Consider the following 20,792-nt stretch of genomic DNA (forward strand, 5'->3'; position numbering starts at 1 on the left):
ATTACACATTGAATTGAATATGCAGCATTTGGTAGTGTTGTACATTTGTGACGAAAGAGAATCTGCTGATTCTTTGCAGACTACAATGGGTTAAAATGGCCTCTATTGTTCCTGTCCACTGCGTCTACTATTCACCACCTAGTGACCAGTATGTTTCATTACACTGGAGCAATCAATGGGCAGAGCTCACCTCATCACACCCAAATACACCATGGCAGCTGCTACCATGGCCAGACATTGGCATGTTGATGAGCTGCAACACTTTACAGAAGCTATATGAGCTGTATTTAAAGAGCTCCTACACAGTGAGCGCAGCGTCAACCTGCCAGTATATCAGTGCAGTGTAACACCTTGGATTAGGAGCGGCCGAGGCGTCATGGGCGGAACGAAACCTTTCTTTGTGCCCTTGTCCTGCGTCTCTGCATGTGCCGCCTGCTGCGGGGGTCGGCCGCTCGCTGCAGATGAACCCATGGGAGGGGGTGAGAGGGTGGGCTTGGAGGGGAAAGGAGGAGCTGCGCAGCCAACTGTCGCCCGTGGCGGCTGAAGAGGAAGAGGAGGAGGAGGAGGCGCTGTCGCCATGGTAACCTGACTGAGAAAAGTTTGAGGTCTGGATGTTGTCTGATTGCTGCCGCCACTGCTACTGAGGTCACCTGTGTTTAAAGAGTCACCTCCACTGGTATACACCTGAATATTGAACAAGCTGTTGTGGGAAGGAGGAGGAAATAAAGAAATGAAAGAGAAGAGAGGTGGAAGCAGATTAGACTGTTAGGGGGCTGCACAATCAGGTAACAAGGCTAACATGGAGGATAGCTTAGCATCTTCTTGTGTTATTATGAGTCCAGAGATTAAAGAGTAAATCAGCACTACGGTACACATGTATAAAAAAATGGAAATGTGTGTTTTATAGAGTGAATGATAGTAATCCTGTTAGTTTAAACATCCCACGGGCCATATAACGCAGATCAGCAAAGAGTTGACTTGCTTTTTATGGCATCACATGGGTCACAGTGATGGGTCTGCAGTTAAAACGCCTTGAAAACAAGGAACTGTTACGTTTCTACTCATCATTAAACACATGCAACACAGTAAATATCTGAAAACAATGTGCACATAACTAAGACTTTCCTTGTCCGTAGAGGCAGGCTTTTGCTGCAGTCCTGAGACAACCATCTGCTGAGGCCCACATGACCAGAGTCCTGCAGGGTTTCATCGCCACCTCTGCCACTCTGACAACCACCCTGAGAGTAATCCCTGAACCCTTCACCTCCCTGGAGGCCATCGCATTGGCTGGTGCTGCTGCTGCTACCTCCGTTAGTCTTCTCAGTCTCTTTCTTATCACTGTTAAAACTGCAGGAACTGCTGATTGCTGAAGGTAGCACCTTAAGGCCAGCAGATCCTTTAAAAAGAGGCTGAAACTTATGGGTTGCCTCTGAGAAACCTGCAAGTCACATTGAAGAATGAGAAAGAGTTGAATCCAAGTTGCTGGTAGCTGTGATGCGTTTCCCTCTAAAAAATTTAATAAAGCCGCCTTCAGTGCTTTGATTAGATTAAACAAAGTTAACATCGGGGAATTAACCTTTCCATCTATACCTGAATATATCATAAGACCCAGATTCAGATTTGTTTATGCAAAGTCAAAGAAAACTGGGAATGCTTTCAAGCCTATTCAAGCCACTGAGTCAGTGAGTCACAGAGTTAAATTTAGTAGGGCTTCAATTGGCCTGATACTGAGCAGTTTACTCAAGTCAAGTGAAAAGGAATTCAACCTAATCCTGAGCACAACATACTGTATCGTGTAGAGAGCGATTCAGCTTCCTCTTGTATATCCTGAGTGGCTGGAATATGAGTAAGAGATGGAGGCTCTTCCAGCTGCCATTGACTGACCTCCTGGTGCAGTGGTTTTCTGTCAAAAAGAATAATTCAGATTACAGGAGTAAAGACAAAAGGGAATAAGTGGGACACCTTTTTGTACTTACACTTCATGGACAGCGGGTTTGTCAAAAAACAGACCATCCAAGGCCAAGGTGCAGTCATCAGAGTCCAACATCTCATCAGATAATACAGCTATGTACTCACTGAATTTGAATACAAACCGGTTTAGGGGTAAATGATTAAGAGGAAAGAAAATAGAGATTTGACAAATGCATATGCACAACTGACCTGTTCGCTATAAAACCTAGATTAGAGAATGTGGGGAAACTGCCATTGTTGCTGCCAACCAAAGGACTTTGGTTTGTGGTAAAGATTAACACAGAGCTAACAGGTTTATCTTCATTTTTGTTTCATGACTCAATCAAGCCTCTTAATGATGTAGTTATACCATGTTTATGCCCTTATGGCCTTAAAGTTTTCAATCCCCACAGTATCATAGCATTGGGCAGATAACATGGGAATGATTTAGCTTTAATATACAGTTCTGTGCTATAATCTTGAGCCATCCCTCATTATTAAAAATATTTTGATTCCAGATTTTCTTGGTATTAAAAAAAACAAACATCTGAAGGTGTTTCAAAGTTTTCCTTTGGACATTGGGTGCTTTTTCAGTCCAGTCCTTGTACCTGACCATTTTACGAATTTTTTGTTGTTGTTTGTTAAGCCAGTTAAAAATAACCTATGACTCACTGAAGCATGAAAGGGTACCAGTGTTGTGTCTACAAATAACAGACAATTTACAAAAGAACCTATTTTAAATTCTATCTTTAGGCACTTTGTTACTAGCAGCTGGTCAGCAAATAATTTCTTTACATTTCTGTAGTACAAAAAATACCAAAGATCACAAAGTTTGGCAGGCATTAAAATAAAATTATTGCATCAACAAGGTGCTTCCCAACGAGCTGTTAGCTGAAAATGCATCAGATCTCAGTACTGTGTGCAGTATTTTCCTAAGGAAAATAGTAAACTGGGCAAGCAGAGGACAAAAGAAGAAGTATAAGGCCAACAAAACTATCTATAGCACATGAACAGTATCTGAAAGTCATGACCTAATTTCGATTCGCCAAGCAATATCATCTGGAAAGCGTCTGATTGACAACACCTTCATTTTTTGAACATGACAATGATCCCAAACACACTGCAGATGAAGTAAAAGCATACCTGTATATAAACACACACACACACACACACACACACACACACACAATGGCACACTATCACACTATGGATTCTCCTCCCCAGAGCCTGGACCTCAACATTTTTGAAGCAGTGTGGGATCATCTTGACAGAGAACAGAAGGCAGCTAACATCCAAAGACGACCTCTGAATGTCCTTCGAGAAGCTTGGAGCACTAGCAAGACTACTTAGAGAAATTACAGGAAAGGTGCCTAATTCTACCTGCCTAATGCTACGTAATTTCCCCAGGGATTAATAAAGTATTCTGATTCTGATTAAGTGAGTTCAGGCTGTGATGAAGAATAAAGGTGGTCAAATATCAACTTTCAAGCACGTTAGAATTATATGAACTCTGTTTTTTTGTTTTTGCCTTATATACTGCATTTCCATGTACGTTTGAACATGTTTCAATAAATCACTGCACCTACTGCCCACTTTCCTAGCAAAGGCCTTTTGCACAGCCCTCGTGTTAGTCATAATCCAGTTGATATCGCTTTAGCATTTAAGCTAATACAAGTTATTAACAGATTTCTTGAAAATGTTTACAGCATGACAGCTCACCTCCTGAACAAAGCAACATACAATCTGTTTGCATTTCATTTGCATTTAAATGAAGGTGTTTAAGAGCAAAATGCTTACATTATTACTTTTCTAGGCTGTTATGTTAAGGACAAAAGAAGTGTCGGCAGCTTTAGTTTAGCTAACATGTAAGAACCAGCTAATCACAATAAATTATGCAGACATTTTGACGGTTCACCGCTTAGGTAAGTTAAAAACAATGTCTTTCTTAAAATGATGACTGTATACCCACCTGTGATAACAGACATTACTCTGCAGATACGAAGACATTGTTTAGTCAGGCCTGAGTTTAACCCCCTGACCTCACTCCACAGTGACTGACAATAGTTTTATTAATACGTTTTCCTTTTGACAGTGCTGAACTCAGCTGTAGAAAAATGCCCTTATAAACAATCAGGGGCAGGTATAAGAGTGGTTACAGGATTAATTTTTATATTTTGTCGCGTATGTTTAAAAAATGTGTCTCAAGTCTTTAAACTACGAGGTAGAGAGTTACAGAACTAAGCTAATAACCGGCTACAAACGCAACAAAGACCCAAGAGAAGACAACCATGGGGGGGGGGGGGTAGTGCTAACATTTCTCCTGTGTTGGCATACAATTCCTGTCTGTGCGTCAGTAGCAACTTTAAAAAGCAAAACCAGATGTGTGCTTAAAATAATCCAAACCAAACCTATCAATTTATCTTATCAATTAAAACTGTGATTATACGACATCAAGCCCCCCCAAAAATCTGCTACCCAAAAGAGATGGTCATTAACTCTGCTTTTATGCCTCCTATCTGGACTGAACCATTACAAATCTCTCGGGGGAGCATGAGGCCGACTCGAAACAATACGCGACGAAATAATACTTGACGAAAACATGAGCTATTGCTATAGCTGTAATATAAAACAGTCACAGGATTAAACGTAATTATTTGGATAAAAGTTTGTCCTCTTACACTAGAGTAAATTACGTGTACGATTACCCGTACGAAAGAAATGATCTGTCCCACACCAGACCACCACAGGAAAATGGCGACTGTGAAATAGATGGAAGACGAAAGTAAGAAATTATTCAATGCAGCGTATAAATTGCGCCCTGTTTTCATCCACACCGCTCAGAGGTAACGTTTGTTTGTTTTTCATCATTTGGAATGGTGTTTGTATTATGAGTAGCGAGTAACGATTGTCATTAGCTGGATTTTAGCCTGAGGAATAGGTTTTGGTGTGGAACAGCCTTAATGGAATGGTCTGCAGCTCCTGCAAGCAGCATCCAGCAACACATCGTGATATAAACGTCAAAGAAATGTAATGATCCTTCAACGGAACATTTGTCTAGATGATCATATTTGCTCTGAAAAAAAGGCATATTTGAAACTGACACCAACTGTCGTGGGCTGGCATGTACCTGAACAACTGTGCTGAAAGTTTCAGCTCTATACAAAATCCAACACCGCTCACCAAAAGCCATTTATAAGGTCCATCCCTGTGCAGATTTGGTGCTGCTACGTACATGTTAGGATCACCTTTGTGTGCCACAGAAGCATTCACTTGGTATGACACTTTTATTGCCCTTCAAAAACAACACCTCTCGCTCCTTCGACCTTGTGGTGTTAACAATGACCAGAATTAATTATCTAAGCTAAGGATCGAGTGTATTTTGTATTTAGTTTTATTTATTTTGTAGACAGTAAATGCTGATTGAGCCATGAAGTCAACTCTGGTAGCATAGCCAAACGCTTTACTTTATACATCTAAATAACCAAGAACTACAAATTGCACATTTAAAAATATAAATATTCAATGTTATTTTGAACAGTTTCCTGTTTTGTCAAGTTTATACTATCTGCTAAAGCATGCTACAAGCTGCATGTACAGACAATGCTAACTACCACTGATCTATATTTGCATTTCTGGGCTCCTGTTAATGATTTTTACCATTAAATGTTTGTTCTCTTGGTTCTCTTGGCTAGTGTCAAAAAACAATTTTTTTGGCAAATTTAAGATGAATTTTGGCTTTAGTCCAAAACCTAACCCATTCATTCACCTAATGTGTAAGATAAAGAAGTACTATTTATAAGAATGTAATTGTGTTTTACTTTGAAAAATGACATGAATAGTCAAAATACTCAGTAAAACAACAATTAGTGGCTCAGCAGTGTAGTGGTTAACACATTTGCCTAACATGCAAAAAAATGGGTGGAGACACAGGGTTGTGTCAGGAATGGTTTCCAATCTGAAAGAAGCTTTTGAATTAAATGAATAATGTTCTTCCGGTTGATTGATGACCCCAGCTCTGTTTGCTGTTTGGCAGCAGCTTCTTGCGGATTCTATGCTTACTGCACCATTTTTCCTACCTACGCCCTTGAGGTTCAAAATAAACATTTATTCCTGTGCAGCGAGGTATGAAAAAGTTCAAAAATATTAGCTAACGGTAATGTGCAATTTAAGTGTTACTTCAAGATTGCAAAAATGTTTTGTTTGGTGAGTTAAAAAATCGATGTTCCAATATGTTGCCATATTGTTTTTTCCTTAAACAGTTAACCACAGACAACAACTGTTAGGGTATTTACTTAATTGTTTATGCCCTGCCCTACTTTGTGTTTAGAGAGGTTGGAGAGGCAGAAAAATTATGTGATGTCAATATTCATAGCAAGAAGGGTGTTTCTCCCATCTCTCGAGTTTTTAAATTATCGACCATTATGAATACTGATACTGATAGGTTTCCAAATGGCAAATTTTGGCCAATAATATTGACATGCTGATAAAAACATCCGGTTTTAACCGGTGTATATATATATATTTTATACTTGACTATTAGTATAATAAGTTACATGATGAATATCTAAGTTATAGCTAGCTAGTAACCATCCCTGGCATGTTTGTGACTAGTACTGTAGTAAGCAACTGTTAATAGATTTATGCTTAACATGGTTTTGTAGTTGTGTCCATTTGCTGAGGTATTTGCCTATGGAGAGCCAATGGAAAACCCCTTTCCATTGGCTCTCCATATGCCCAGTGGAAAGGGCCTATGGATGACAGCATTGCTCCCTTCACCCATGAATGTGATGGAAAAACATAGTCATTTTGCTCCTTGTTATCGTACCAAAAGAAAAACAAAATGCTTGGTTTGCATTGCTGGGAATAAGCCGGACTCGTTTCCAGTGGGTGTTGGACTTCACCGGGGCTTGTCACAGTTTCTATTCTAATTTTTACGGACAGAATCTTCAGGTGGAAACAACAGGTGCCGGAAGGCTTTCACCTTGGTGGCTTCTGCTTTTTGTAAACAGTGTGGTTCTATTGGCTTCATCAAGTGGTTGCCTCCAGCTCACATTGAAGCAGTTTGCAGCCCAGTGTTAATTGGAAGAAATGAGAATTAACACTTAACACAAGTCTGAGGCCATGGTTCTCAGTCAGAAAAGGATAGAATACCCACTCCAGGTCAGGGACAAGCTGGGTCATTCACTGACTCAGAGTAGAACCACTAAGGGGCTTGTTTGGGCATCTGATTATAGTGTCTCCTGGGTGTTCCAGGCATGTCCTGGAAGAAGACATATAACCTCTCCAAGGACATGTCGTTCTTCCAGGACATGTCCTTTTTCCAGGACATACCCTGGAAGAAGGGCATGTCCTGGAAAAAGGACATGTCCTGGAAGAACGACATGTCCTTGGAGAGGTTATATGTCTTGACTGTCATAGGAACACTTTAAGGAAGTGGCTGAGGAGAGGGAGATCTAGGTTTCTTTGTTGGCTGGATAAGTGGTAGCAAATGGATCGATGAATGAATGGTTAGAAAATAGTTGGTTAGAAAATACCTGTATGAGAGCATTAACTTATAGTTTACTATTCTAACGTGATCCTTGATTTAATCCCCCATGCACACCTTGCCTCATGTGACCTCAATAGCTCACGTATGATGTTAAAAAAATTACCATACAATTTTTTAACACAGAAGTTTTCTTTTATTTACAAATATGTGTGTACTATGAAGAGGAAGTCAAAAAAGCTACATAATTTCCAGACCAATGGTCTATTTTCAGGGCAGAGGTTTGAACTGAATAATACTATACTATTTAGTTGTTTGTTAGTGAGTATATTTAAGAATGTCTTTTCTTTTTTAGGTCATGGCAGCAGAAATGTCATGTCTGACAGGTGTTGATGAAGATGACAAAGATGCAGATCCTGAGATCAATGCCCTCACACTCCTACAGGAACCAGTGAGAATGGCGCAAGAATCCGCTGCTTGCACTGATTCCTTTGGCAAGCCTTCCCCAAAACAAAACAATGTCCTTGATGTTCTGTCGAATGAAGATATGTTGTCTCCGGTTGGCTTGGGAAATGGACCTTCTTCCCATCAGGCTACACAAGCCCATGAACTAAATAGCATTTCCTCTGAAAAAGAGGAGGAAAAGAGTATCACGCCTCTAAAAACTGTACATGAAATCGACACTGCAGGAATTTGGGGATTTGATGAGTCACCTGAGAACTCATTGGATAATTTCAGTAGCACCAGTGACCTAAATTGGGACCCACACAAAGAGTTTATGCAGTTTCTTTGGGAAAACCATAGTGATTCCCCTGGTGAGGAGACTAAAGAGGAAGTCTCTCCTGCTAATAGCCAAAGGAGAAGGAAACGGAAAATGGACATGGTTGTGATGGTAGATCCTTCAGAAGACCTTTACCCTGAATTGAGCCCCAAGTCATCTGAGGAACTGTCTGAGGCTGAAGGCCAAGAAGATTCCATTCCTGTCAGAAAAGTCAGAAAGTCAAGGAAATTCTCTAAGTCACAGTCATCACCAACAGGAAAAGTTTCAAAGTATCCAAATGGAACAGTAAAGGCCATCAAGGAAATTCTTTACAATGGACCTTCAAGGAATTCACATGAGAACAACATGAAACACGGACTTTCTCCATTGAAGGGAAGACTCACAATAAATTCTCATTCAGAGGGGAAGCCGTCCTGTTACCCATGCTCAAAATGTAAACTTATATTTAAGAAAGAACATCATTTGCATCGTCATATGAAGTCTCATGTTGAACCTCCCAATATTTCACCAAAGCCCTTCATATGCCGAGAGTGTGGCCAGTCTTTCAGACAAAGTGGTTTGCTTATTGACCACATGTCCATCCATAAGGACAAGAGAACAAGACTTACTGAAGAGATCAAAGGTGTGAATGATCGGAAAAAAGATGATAAAAACGCTAAGTTTTTCTGTCCTCAGTGTCCATTTGGAACAAATTGCCCAAACACATTTGTTCAACATGCAAAGACACATGAGAAGGACAAGAGAAAGTTTAGATGTGACAAATGTAGCTTCAGGACTCTTAGTGAAAATGACCTTAGGAGACATGACATTATGCAGCACACTGTTATTACGGTTAGAAAGCAAGTGCAGGAGGATGATCATGGAATATTCTCATGTGATATTTGTTCTTATAGAGCTTTTAGCAAAACTGTTTTTAAGAATCACCTTCTCAGACGCCATCAACAAAGTTTTGAAGAATATGAAGCCGCACAGCATAGAGAGAAAAACGCACAACTAGGTAAGGAGCAGCAAGTGCCTACTTGTAAAACTCCTGTCGAAGATGCAGAGTTTACATCTAAAATCTCTATCAAAAATCAGATTGCCTCTAAAAGAGCTTGTTCACCTAATGGGTCCAGTGACATTTCAGACTTATTCAGAAATAGCAAGCTTAAGAGAGGCCCCAGGTCTCAAGTAACAGAGTCAAAACTGGACAAATCTATTAATGTTCTCCTGTCTCGACAAAGACATGGAAAAAAGAGTTTAGAGCAGAAGAAGGAACGCAATAATTGTAGTAAACCTGTTCAGCACAGTGACAAAGATGGTTGTGATGAGTTGCTTGAAACATTGACAGTCAAGGATGAAGAATCAACTTTATCCCCAAATGGCTCCAGTGTGACTATAGATCCCTCGACAGTCAAAAAGACACCATCTAAAAGAAAGATGTCCACCCCATATCGCAACACCTCCGACCAAGACTCATGCTTTATCTTACCAAAACCTTTGCCAAGTCCGAAAAAAGTCAATCCTGAAGAAGTGGCCAACTATGATGAAAGGGATATTTTCCAGTTTAAAGATACAGATGCAAACAGTAACCTTTCTGACAATGGCATCAAAAAAGAAAAACAAAACATCATTTACACATATAGCAGAAGAATGTCTATGAGGGGTGCCCTTCAAGCATCTAAAAGGCTTTTTGAGAAGATAAAGACTGAAGAGCAAGAGCAGACTGACCCTGAAATCAAAGAAGAATGCATAGAAACAGAAGTGTTTCAAGAAACCTTTGAAGCCCACCAAATACCATTGGGAGAGTCCTTCGGAGATGATTTGTCAGAGTTGGAATCGGACCGCAAGAACTGTCCTTATTGTCCTGCAGTATTTGAGTCAGGTGTTGGATTGTCAAATCACGTCCGAGGGCATCTTCATAGGGTAGGGCTCAGCTACAATGCGCGCCATGTTGTGCCTCCTGAGCAGGTGGCTTGTCAAGACAGAAGGCCGCGAATTCGACGGAAGATGTCAGCATTACGCCGATTGAAAAAAGGTACTTGCTTATTGCATGTTCTTCTTTAAAAGAAAAACTCTTGTACATTACAGCTTTCCTTATTACTACTGTTAAAATGTGCTCTTGCCGAGTTGTAACAGATACTGCAGGAGATCTCAAAATGTGGTTCCAAAAACGAAACCATCAACAGATTAATCAAATTAATTTGAAGGTACCACTCGCCAATTGGTTGGAGTTTTTCTCTAGTGACTGGTTGTTACTGACCAGTTATTAACTGCAATAATTAGTTATGTACACTAGTGCGGGGCGATATGTAAAAAATATTTATCACGATATGAATTATTTTATATCACAATGACGATATATATCACAATATACCGCAATATTACCACAATGTTTCCAGTTATTCTCTGAAAAGTTTGACAAAGACCTAGACACATTAATTCTTAATTAGGGGTCACTCGGAATTACTACAGCCAGAACAGTAGATGAAAATATTTGTTTTACTAACATGCATATCATATAGAGATTGAAAATGTGACGTCATTCAGGGGTAAAACCGCAAAGGATTCTGGGAACTCGTGGCAAGAGGTACTAGCGGACGCAGGCTTTCAATTGAAATTACATTACACAGCGATTAAAAAGAAACACAAAAAATGGCAAGAAGCTGTTGTATTATTAACTGCAATAGCCGGTCGCATGACAGCCACGGGAAGCCGACGGGTAAAGAGATCAGTTGTTATTGGATTACGTTGTTGAAGAGAAATTGTTCGAGCCATGTTTCCGAAGTAACAAAGAGCCGACGGATGGCCTGGATTGCAGCCATTCAAAGACCAAATATAACATCCCAGAGCACTCCAGCTCACATGTTAGTCTGCTCCAAAGCATTTCCAAAAAGGTCAGTGTTTTGTAGTAGTTAATACTTTTCATAACATAATTGGTGATATAGGTTACAAGCAAGTCTGGCGCTGAACAGAAATTGTCGTGCTATGCTCCTTTGTTTATTGTGCATAAATAGTGAATTGTCCTGACACAATATTGCGTTTCACTTCTGTTATTACCATGGTACATTGGCAAAAACATATACTTTTATTCACAGGGTAAAACAGGTTTTTTTGTATCACTAATTGCCCAGTACGATTACAGCATACAATATTATTGTCACTGCTACATTTCTGTAATGCGTACCAGAAATTATTTCCATTACTAATTAATTACCGTTGAGCTCAAAGGTCCTATTAATAAACGGTTAACGAATGTGTATTTATGAAGACGATTTGTGAGACTGGTAAACTTACGTTTGTTCATACGATGGTCTTTCGTTCTACATGGTGCATTTCAAGGTCCTGTACCCATCCATCGGTAAACTGTACCTGGGCTTGTTGCAGTGACCTGAAGTTACTAAACTTCATGAGTGTATGCACTCACTCCAAGAACCGTATAATTATAAATATGAGCGTGGTGAAAGTTGGGCAGCACGCTAATGTATTTTGTCCACTCTGTGTGCTCGTAAGGGTCTGACCCTTTCAGTCGTTTGATTTTTTTCCTCATATCTTTTCTTTGACTTTTCATCAAGTCTGTCTTTGTACGGACCGGCATTGTTCGCCTTCGTTTTGTACATAACTTTTTTGGGGGACAAAGGAAAAGCAAGAAGGTATTGGAACCGGAGAATGAACGTTTTGCGGTGCTGCAAATGCTTGCATTTGATGCAGTACTTGGATTGTTTTGCCACGAGTTCCCGGCATGCAATGCGCGAAAGTCACGTGGTCTGTCAATCTCTATATGTTGGTAAAACTAATATGTGTATATATATATATATATATATATATATATATATATATATATATATATATATATATATACATGAGTACTACATGCATGTATATATGTACATAATGTACTTTATGCACATTAAATATGTATCAATGGCAGACTCATACCTTGGGCTAACATGACTCCAGTGTGGTCATGTGGAAAGTACGCAGTCTGTAAACAGCGAGCGCAGAGGGTGACAAGGTCACGAAAGCTGTCCTTCTCAATTACATGAACAGGGGCCATGCCTTTACAAATGTAACGCGAGATGGCTCCTGTGATTTGTTTATGGCACTGGGATGTTTTCTCAAACGGCGTACCTTGTGCGAAAGACTGCTTTATCTTCGGCTGGCTATAGTTTTTCTTTTCCAAACTTGCTTCCGTTGTTCCATAACTTGGTTTAGGTTGGATTTTCTGGGTTCTTGAGTTTTCCTTTGTGTACCTTCTGTAGGTGATAGAAGAGATTTGTTGTGTTGCCTTCGGGTGCGGGATTAGTTTTATAGCATAGCTTGCAAATGGGCGTCTTCTGCTCTGTGTCGGTGCTGTTGAACCCAAAATGTAACCAAATCACAGACGTATCCCCTCTTTTCGGTGAAAGTGCTTCTTCTTGGGCTGCCTTTGTAGCTGTCTCTGCCTGTTGCATGTCCGGGCATGAAACTGCAACCTGTCGCGCGTCCATCGTTTTGAGTTACCATAAAGCATGTCGCAAAACCACAAGACGGAGTTTCTTTGCGAAAAATTAGGGGTGCAACAATACACAAAATTCACGGTTCGGTTCGGTTCGATACTTGGGTGTCACAGTTCGATATATTTTCGATACAAAAAAATGTTCATGCCTTTTTAATTTGTCATTTATTAAAATTATAAATATATATTTTAACTCAAAAGTACAGTTTTTAAATTTAATGTTGCTGAAACAACAAAATAATAAAATATAAATAAATCTATCTGATCGAGAAATCACTCATCTTTGGAAAAGAGAGTTTATTACAGAGAAATGGCTCTTTCCAAAATAAAAGCTATACTATACGCTTCTTCTGGGCTATATTCTCGGCAGCATATTAAACATATCAGGTCCCCATAAGGAGAATCATGTGCTAACGGCTGTCTAAATGACTCGGGTAAAGTTTGTAGCATGCGTGCTTCTTGTTTTTGTCTGCTTCCACTTGTCTTTGCACTAGGATGATGTCGGCGTAAGTGTGCAGTCATATTCGTTGTGTTCCCACTAGTGCTGTCAGCGTTAATCTAGTTAAAATGACATTAACGCCACAACGCGGCAAATCTCTGGACGGCGTCAACACGCTAACGAGCTAACTGCGCTAACGCAGTAGTTCCCACCAATGTAATTGAGCATTGCGTGGCACATCCGACATACTGGTTTACTTTCGTCCATGACGCGCTTACCATCAGGGTCATGCTTCACATGAAAACAAAGACAGTTCCAAACTCCAGATCTGAATGAGGGTGGTGGAGGTTCAGTTTCGGGTAGCGTTGAGGCAGTTGCCATGTTGCAACGAGCTTAGCTTCTGTCTTGCTAGCTTGCGCTGCGCTCAGTGGATCTGCGCTCGACAGTGCAGCCTAGGCGGAGTAGTCAAACGCAGATCCACTGAGCTCTCAACACAGACAGCATCGTCAGAAGAAAAGTTGATAAAATAAATTTAAAATTTTGTATCGTTCGATACATATGCGTACCAAACTGAAAGCACTATATCAAACGGTTCAATACCGATACAAGTATTGTTGCACCCCTACGAAAAATATCAGATTTTTTATACTTTATTTTCTCTTGCATAAAGTTAGAGTATGTATAGTGACAAGACAACACTAATATATTTGCCACAGGCTATTTAATGATATATTTTATATAATAATTTATAAAACTAGGTTAGAAACGATAGAAACAATAGAAGACAAATGGCACGATAGACATTTTTCTATCGTCCACACGATATATATGGTCATATCGCCCAGCACTAATGTACACTATCTATAAATAGGGTTTTCTGCAAGATGGTTAGATCAAATGAAATGTTCGCTCCACAATCTACTGTAGGCTTCCATTGTTTGTGATCTGTCACTGCAATCCAGTGTCATCTTCTGTCCACATCAGCAGCAACAAGAGAAAATTAAAGATTCTCTTTCTGGTCTTGGTGATTTCTGCAGCCAACAGTGCAGCAGAATTTAAGCATTTTGAAATACGGTAATTTATATGTAAACATTATAGTGTCAAAGGTCAGTAGGTTGTATCTGTAACAATCAACACTGACAAACTCTCAAGAACTGCTTTGTGAAAATTAGTGGGGCTACCTTCTTCCAAATTCTCCATCTTGTTTTGGTGGGGGGTGGTTAGCCGCCTGGCTGCGTCCATCTCCATAGTGTAGTGGTTAACACATCTGCTGGGCAAGTGGAAGATTACTGTGTTGATTCCAGCCAGATACACAAATCCCCTTTGGTTATCTGGCCTTTCCTGATGGGAATAGTTGGAAGGCCTTCTGGGGTAAAAACTCTGCCAAATAAAGCATGCAGAGCTACCCGCTGTGTAATTCCATGTGACAAAGCGCTAGCCAACAGTAGCTAGCTGCATCCGAAATCTTGACAGTCATTCTTTTGAGATACCTGTATAAAACCAGTGGAAGGAACTGTGAGCATAAAACATAAAACCCAACTTGCAAACTGGATTTAAATTATAGATTAAAAGTCGTTCAGTGTTACAAAGTTCAAATGTCTGATATTATACGGTGCAATGTTTTTGTGCCTAATTTTATTTTATTTCTCTCAGCATTACAGCTAGAGTCAAACTCTGAGACCGTGAAGAGCATTCATTCTTGTCCCTTATGTGGGGACTCGTTTGACAACAGGACTGGGCAGTCAAACCACATACGAGGCCACCTCAAAAAGCTTGGTAAAAGCTTTGCATCAAAAAACAAATCCCCATTACTTTTACTACGAGAGCTGATGAGGGACAAGAAGGAGTTCCAGAGGGCCCTTCAGATTGTGGGAAAGAGACGGAACCATTTCCACTATGGTGCTTCTTCTAAGCTGTCCAGTGCTGATCGTTTCACATCGCCCCATACTGGAATCATAAAAAGTAATTCCGATTCAAGCGTTTGCACTGAAGCCAAACCACTGATACCCACCTTTTCTTTAGCAGAAATTGAATCTGAACAAAGGCAACAGGAGACGAATTTGGATGTTAAAAATTCGTTCTCAGGCACAACTGCCTTGATAGGAATTCTAAAGAAAAGGAAGTGTCAGGAAGATGCCAGACTAAAGGGATCCTCTCAGATATCCAGAAACATGATAACAGTTTCTTCAAACAGTGAACACAATTCAGGAGCAAAAGTTGTATCTTCACTGCCAAACCAAATATCTGGTAAGTAACAATGCTTTGGACTACCATTAAATTTAATTGTCTAAGCTTGTGCATGTTCTAAAACTCAGATTTGCAGCAGCTGTTTTTTGTCAGGATTTTTTTGTGTGTTTGTGAGTGTGCATGTGTGTTGAAATTAAGGTTTCATCAGCATAAATGTAGAGAATAAGAGTATACAGTGGGGCAAAAAAGTATTTAGTCAGCCACCGATTGTGTAAGTTCCCCCACCTAAAATGATGACAGAGGTCAGTAATTTGCACCAGAGGTACACTTCAACTGTGAGAGACAGAATGTGAAAAGAAAATCCATGAATTCACATGGTAGGATTTGTAAAGAATTTATTCGTAAATCAGGGTGGAAAATAAGTATTTGGTCACCTCAAACATGGAAAATCTCTGGCTCTCACAGACCTGTAACGTCTTCTGTAAGAAGCTTTTCTGTCCCCCACTCGTTACCTGTATGAATGGCACCTGTTTGAACTCATCATCTGTATAAAAGACACCTGTCCACAGCCTCAAACAGTCAGACTCCAAACTCCGCCATGGCCAAGACCAAAGAGCTTTCGAAGGACACCAGGAAAAGTATTGTAGACCTGCACCAGACTGGGAAGAGTGAATCTACAATAGGCAAGCAGCTTGGTGTGAAAAAATCAACTGTGGGAGCAATCATCAGAAAATGGAAGACATACAAGACCACTGATAATCTCCCTCGATCTGGGGCTCCACGCAAGATCTCATCCCGTGGGGTCAAAATGATCATGAGAACGGTGAGCAAAGATCCCAGAACCACACGGGGGGACCTGGTGAATGACCTGCAGAGAGCTGGGACCAAAGTAACAAAGGTCACCATCAGTAACACACTACAACGGCAGGGAATCAAATCCCGCAGTGCCAGACGTGTTCCGCTGCTGAAGCCAGTGCATGTCCAGGCCCGTCTGAAGTTTGCCAGAGAGCACATGGATGATACAGCAGAGGATTGGGAGAATGTCATGTGGTCAGATGAAACCAAAGTAGAACTTTTTGGTATAAACTCAACTCGTCGTGTTTGGAGGAAGAAGAATACTGAGTTGCATCCCAAGAACACCATACCTACTGTGAAGCATGGGGGTGGAAACATCATGCTATGGGGCTGTTTTTCTGCCAAGGGGACAGGACGACTGATCCGTGTTAAGGACAGAATGAATGGGGCCATGTATCGTGAGATTTTGAGCCAAAACCTCCTTCCATCAGTGAGAACTTTGAAGATGAAATGAGGCTGGGTCTTCCAACATGACAATGATCCAAAACACACCGCCCGGGCAACAAAGGAGTGGCTCCGTAAGAAGCATTTGAAAGTCCTGGAGTGGCCTAGCCAGTCTCCAGACCTCAACCCCATAGAAAATCTGTGGCGGGAGTTGAAAGTCCGTGTTGCTCGGCGACAGCCCCAAAACATCACTGCTCTCGAGAAGATCTGCATGGAGGAATGGGCCAAAATACCAGCTACTGTGTGTGCAAACCTGGTAAAGACCTATAGTAAACGTTTGACCTCTGTTTTTGCCAACAAAGGTTATGTTACAAAGTATTGAGTTGTATTTTTGTTATTGACCAAATACTTATTTTCCACCCTGATTTACGAATAAATTCTTTACAAATCCTACCATGTGGATTCATGGATTTTTTTTTCACATTCTGTCTCTCACAGTTGAAGTGTACCTCTGGTGCAAATTACTGACCTCTGTCATCATTTTAGGTGGGAGAACTTGCACAATCGGTGGCTGACTAAATACTTTTTTGCCCCACTGTACCTTGTATTGTGGATGAAACGGAAGTGCCTGTTACACGAAATACAGATTAGCTTTATTCTTGTTTTATTGCCTTGCAGTTAATAGTATAATATTAAATAAAGTATTGACACTTAGGCATTTCCAAGTACATTTCTTTTTTGTCACAGACAGCTTATTTGCTGAAATGTGATGAAAACTGTTGAAAGCTTGATTTTAGACATGATAAACTTACCAGTGTCTGTTTCTACAATTCATCAACACCTCTGACGAATAAGTAAACCTCACTAAACCTCTGTATTTACTTTCTTCTTATTGATTTTGTCTTTTCGCAGAGAAGGGTGAATTCAACAGGAAGGTGTGCATCCATTGCAACGCAACGTTCCACAGTGGTGTTGCATTGTCAAATCACCTCCGGGCATATGCAAAAAGAAAAAGGATCGCCTTACTCGAGGGAACCAGTAAGTGCAACTAGTAAAATCTTTAGTCAGACTACGCCCTGTATGCTTTCTTCTTAAAACCTTTACAATTACACTTACCATTCACACTACTAGGTCCCCATAAACTGTTAATCCAGTTTCACGCCAGAATTTTGTCTTAGCCTTCTTCCTGACTAGGTCTTATCAGTAACAAAAACATCAAAACTCAAAACAGCTGGGCTCACAAAACAAGTGATTTTATTCTTCCTCTGTGCATACTCTTTGGCTTCTCCTGGTACTGAATAATCTCCTTTTACCCTTTTTGGAAGATTGGGAATAGTTGCAAAAGCCAATCTGTTTTCTGCAGTGTTGACCACAGTTTTAGTAGCAGTTCCACTTCAAATTAAAAAAATGTAAAAAAAATCTTTGGTCTTGGAGCATTTACCACAAAGAAGTCTCCTTCTGCTTTCTTTTTACACTAGCATCACATCAGATCGCATTACCTTCAAAATATTTGTTTTCAAGTGTAGCCAATGCAAAGAAAGTGAGCATCTACTTATAAAAAATGCTCTACTGTTGGTTAAAACCTCCAAAGAAAAGTACCTTTTAGAATTTAATAGATTTCTGCATAAATGTGACCAAAAACAACTTCAGATTTTCAAGTCCTAAAATGTATTATTTTAGCATTAAGTATGTGAACCTCGTGGATTATCAGTTAATCTGAAATTGGAGTCAGATGTTTTCAATCAGCCAGATTACAATCAGGTGTGAGTGCACCGCCTGTTCTGTTTAAAAAAGAAAAAGAAAAAAAAAAGAACCTAACTGTGTTTGTGGAACGGCATCATGCCAAGAACAAAGGAGCTCTCTGAGGAACTCAGGAAGAGGATTGTTGATGCTCATGAAGCTGGAAAGGGTTACAAAATCATCTCAAAAGAGTTTGGACTCCACCGTTCCACAGTCAGACAAATTGTGTACAAATGGAGGATATTCAAGACCACTGTTACACTCCCCAGGAGTGGTCGACCCACAAAGATCACCCAAGAGCAAGGTGTGTAGTTCATATGATCATAAAGGACCCCAGGGTAACACCACTTCCATGCTGGCAAATGTTCAGGTTCATTAAATTGTTAAAAGGAGAACACCAAACAGCAAAGCTGTGCGTGGCAGGGAGAGGAGCAGATGGTTGTATCATGGTTTGGGCCTTGCTTGCTGCATCTAGGCCAAGATGCCTCTTCATCACTGATGGAACAATGACTTCTGAATTATTCCAGCAAATTCTAAAGGAAAACCAGGACATCTGTCTGCGATGTAAATCTCGAGAGAGAAAGTAGGTCGTGCAGCAATACAATGACCTTCATCGCTAATATTTGTACTTAAAGGTTAAAGAAGAATAAAGACTATGCGGCCAAGTCAGAATCCTAACCCCTAACCTAGCAAGAATGTTAGAGCAAAAGCAAAAAGCACATAGTTTTACCTCTCTTATGTAACGTTGGATTATTGAATAAAAGGAATGATGTAATATTTTTTATCTTGTTTAACTGGGATCTCTTATTCTGGCAGCAGGTCATATTTATGCAAAGGGTTCACAAACTTTCAGGCACCAACAGCAGCAGAAATCTCAGCCTGATAAAACTGTGTAGCTGGAAACCAAAAGGAGCTGCGATGTCCAAATCTTAGTTATATTTAGTCCACCAGTGGTTATTTGTGTGCTCCCCAAGGTAAGAATGTAGGAGGGCATCAGCTTTTTGGAGCTTTAGCAGAGATTTTAATTGCAGAGCGACCTCTTGGTGGCTTCAAGTTGTCAGGACCCAGTTTTCCTGCAGGCGCACATCATCACACTTTGATCTTGGGCCCTTTCTTAGCCACACTCGACCATGCATAATACAGCAAAAGTCAAAAACGTCCACACATTCAAAGCCCATTCAAAGAACTCTTGCTGAAATGTCATTAGACAATTTTCCAGTGTTCATCAAATATTTTCATCCATTATAATGTTAAATATACTGTAGTGTTAATGTTGGGCTGTAAATGAAATTCTGTCTTTCAGCGATTGACTGTAAAGCAGTTAGGACACGCTCAAGGCCTGGCTCAAAAAAGAAGACACTGCCCTTAACTCAAACACCAGAGGAAATGTACAGGCTCACCTGCAGGTAATGTGTTTGCTTTTTTTTGTTGTTTTTTTAATCCCCAATTCATTTTTCCCCAGTCTCAAGCTGCCAGATAACCTGGTTGCCTGGTTTTGCATTTCTTTGTGTTTCCAGGTTCTGTGACCTGGTCTTCCAAGGTCCCTTGTCAGTTCAGGAGGACTGGATAAAACATTTACAAAGACACATAATGAACACTAGCGTCCCTCACACTGGGCTAGGCATGGTAGAGGTCACCTCGTTGCCCACAGACACCCCAACCTTCAAGACTGACCAAGATGGCTCCTTGACAGTCACACATGCTGTCTCATGAGGCCAGTGGGGACCTTTTTAGATTTCACTAGACTGTATGTGTATGTATATTCGATGTTCACTTTTGGGTTTTTTTAGTCAACAAATTACCGGCCAAAAGTACAATATTGCCTGAGATATTGTACACATTTGGACAGATGAAAAAATCAATTATTTTGGATATTGTTACCCTGTCTGTTTTTACATGGTCCATTTTTTTGGAATACAATTCCAAGTGGACAGACTGTTTTGTTTTATGCAGTAATGTAGTGTGGAATCCATTTCTAATGAAGACAACCTTTACCTCAGATTTCTCATGGTTTGAGTCAGTTTCTGGGAGCACTTCTCTTCTGTATCAATATTCACATCAAGTCATGTTTCCTTTGTATTGCAACATGGTCAAATCAAAACCCACAGTCTCTTTTCAGGCCAGAGTTACTGAGAGAAATATTTTGAATGAAAGTGCAAAACAACAAAAAAAAAAAAAAAAGAGGAAAAAATGAAAAAGAAAAAAAATGTCTGAAAACTTGTCATGCATAGAAAGAGTGTTTTATAGTATTTCAGTAACTGCATTGTTTCTAACACAAGATTTAAACTGAAGGTGGTTGAGGAAGAAAAGAGGTAAAAAAGAGAGAGAGACCTAACACGCACAACCCGTGCTGACCAAGCCCTTCATACATGTCACCTATATTTAATGTTTAAATATACTGTTTTGAAATAATTTAATTTTAAATGTACTATATCACACAGATACAATGCTTAAAACATTTGTGTTGTTCTAAATAAAAGACAAAGAAACAATC

The 20,792-nt window shown here is 40.1% G+C and overlaps 2 protein-coding genes across 10 annotated transcripts in view; one reads left to right on the forward strand and one right to left on the reverse strand.

The window, feature by feature from the left end:
* Positions 1-6,545, reverse strand: part of hfm1 (helicase for meiosis 1) — a 22,537-nt gene extending 15,992 nt beyond the window's left edge. For 2 of the 7 annotated variants that reach the window (XM_026148533.1, XM_026148529.1), the window contains exons 1-5: positions 3,920-4,232; positions 1,977-2,075; positions 1,788-1,903; positions 1,126-1,438; positions 351-700 (exon numbers count right to left, since the gene is read on the reverse strand). In XM_026148533.1, the coding sequence (XP_026004318.1) occupies positions 351-700; positions 1,126-1,438; positions 1,788-1,903; positions 1,977-2,075; positions 3,920-3,957 (916 nt within the window). In that variant the 5' untranslated portion in view covers positions 3,958-4,232. Of the gene's footprint in view, positions 1-350; positions 701-1,125; positions 1,439-1,787; positions 1,904-1,976; positions 2,076-3,919; positions 4,233-4,628; positions 4,689-5,130 lie in introns of those variants that run through there. The other 5 variants (XM_026148530.1, XM_026148532.1, XM_026148531.1 and 2 more) reach the window with 5 other exon arrangements.
* On the forward strand, positions 4,671-20,790 carry znf644a (zinc finger protein 644a). Of its 3 annotated transcripts, none has more exons than XM_026148537.1 (6): positions 4,671-4,732; positions 7,791-10,233; positions 14,786-15,379; positions 17,471-17,596; positions 19,602-19,704; positions 19,816-20,790. In XM_026148537.1, exons 2-6 carry the CDS (start codon positions 7,794-7,796, stop codon positions 20,009-20,011), a joined length of 3,459 nt encoding a protein of 1,152 aa, XP_026004322.1. In that variant the 5' UTR covers positions 4,671-4,732; positions 7,791-7,793; the 3' UTR covers positions 20,012-20,790. The 3 variants fall into 3 exon arrangements, with proteins under 3 accessions (XP_026004322.1, XP_026004321.1, XP_026004323.1); XM_026148536.1 differs by lacking the exon at positions 4,671-4,732 and adding an exon at positions 4,733-4,793; XM_026148538.1 differs by lacking the exons at positions 4,671-4,732; positions 7,791-10,233; positions 14,786-15,379; positions 17,471-17,596 and adding an exon at positions 17,603-18,602.
* Positions 20,791-20,792: the final 2 nt, after the last annotated feature.

The sequence above is a fragment of the Astatotilapia calliptera genome, chromosome 18, assembly GCF_900246225.1.
Source record: "Astatotilapia calliptera chromosome 18, fAstCal1.2, whole genome shotgun sequence".
NCBI lineage: Eukaryota > Metazoa > Chordata > Actinopteri > Cichliformes > Cichlidae > Astatotilapia > Astatotilapia calliptera.

Bases quoted from the DNA above. Each gene is read 5' to 3' on its own strand.
- znf644a (XM_026148537.1), top strand. From the start codon at position 7,794: ATGGCAGCAGAAATGTCATGTCTGACAGGTGTTGATGAAGATGACAAA. The intron at 10,234-14,785 runs GTACTTGCTTAT...TATTTCTCTCAG, and splicing joins ATTACGCCGATTGAAAAAAG to CATTACAGCTAGAGTCAAAC. The intron at 19,705-19,815 runs GTAATGTGTTTG...TTGTGTTTCCAG, and splicing joins ATGTACAGGCTCACCTGCAG to GTTCTGTGACCTGGTCTTCC.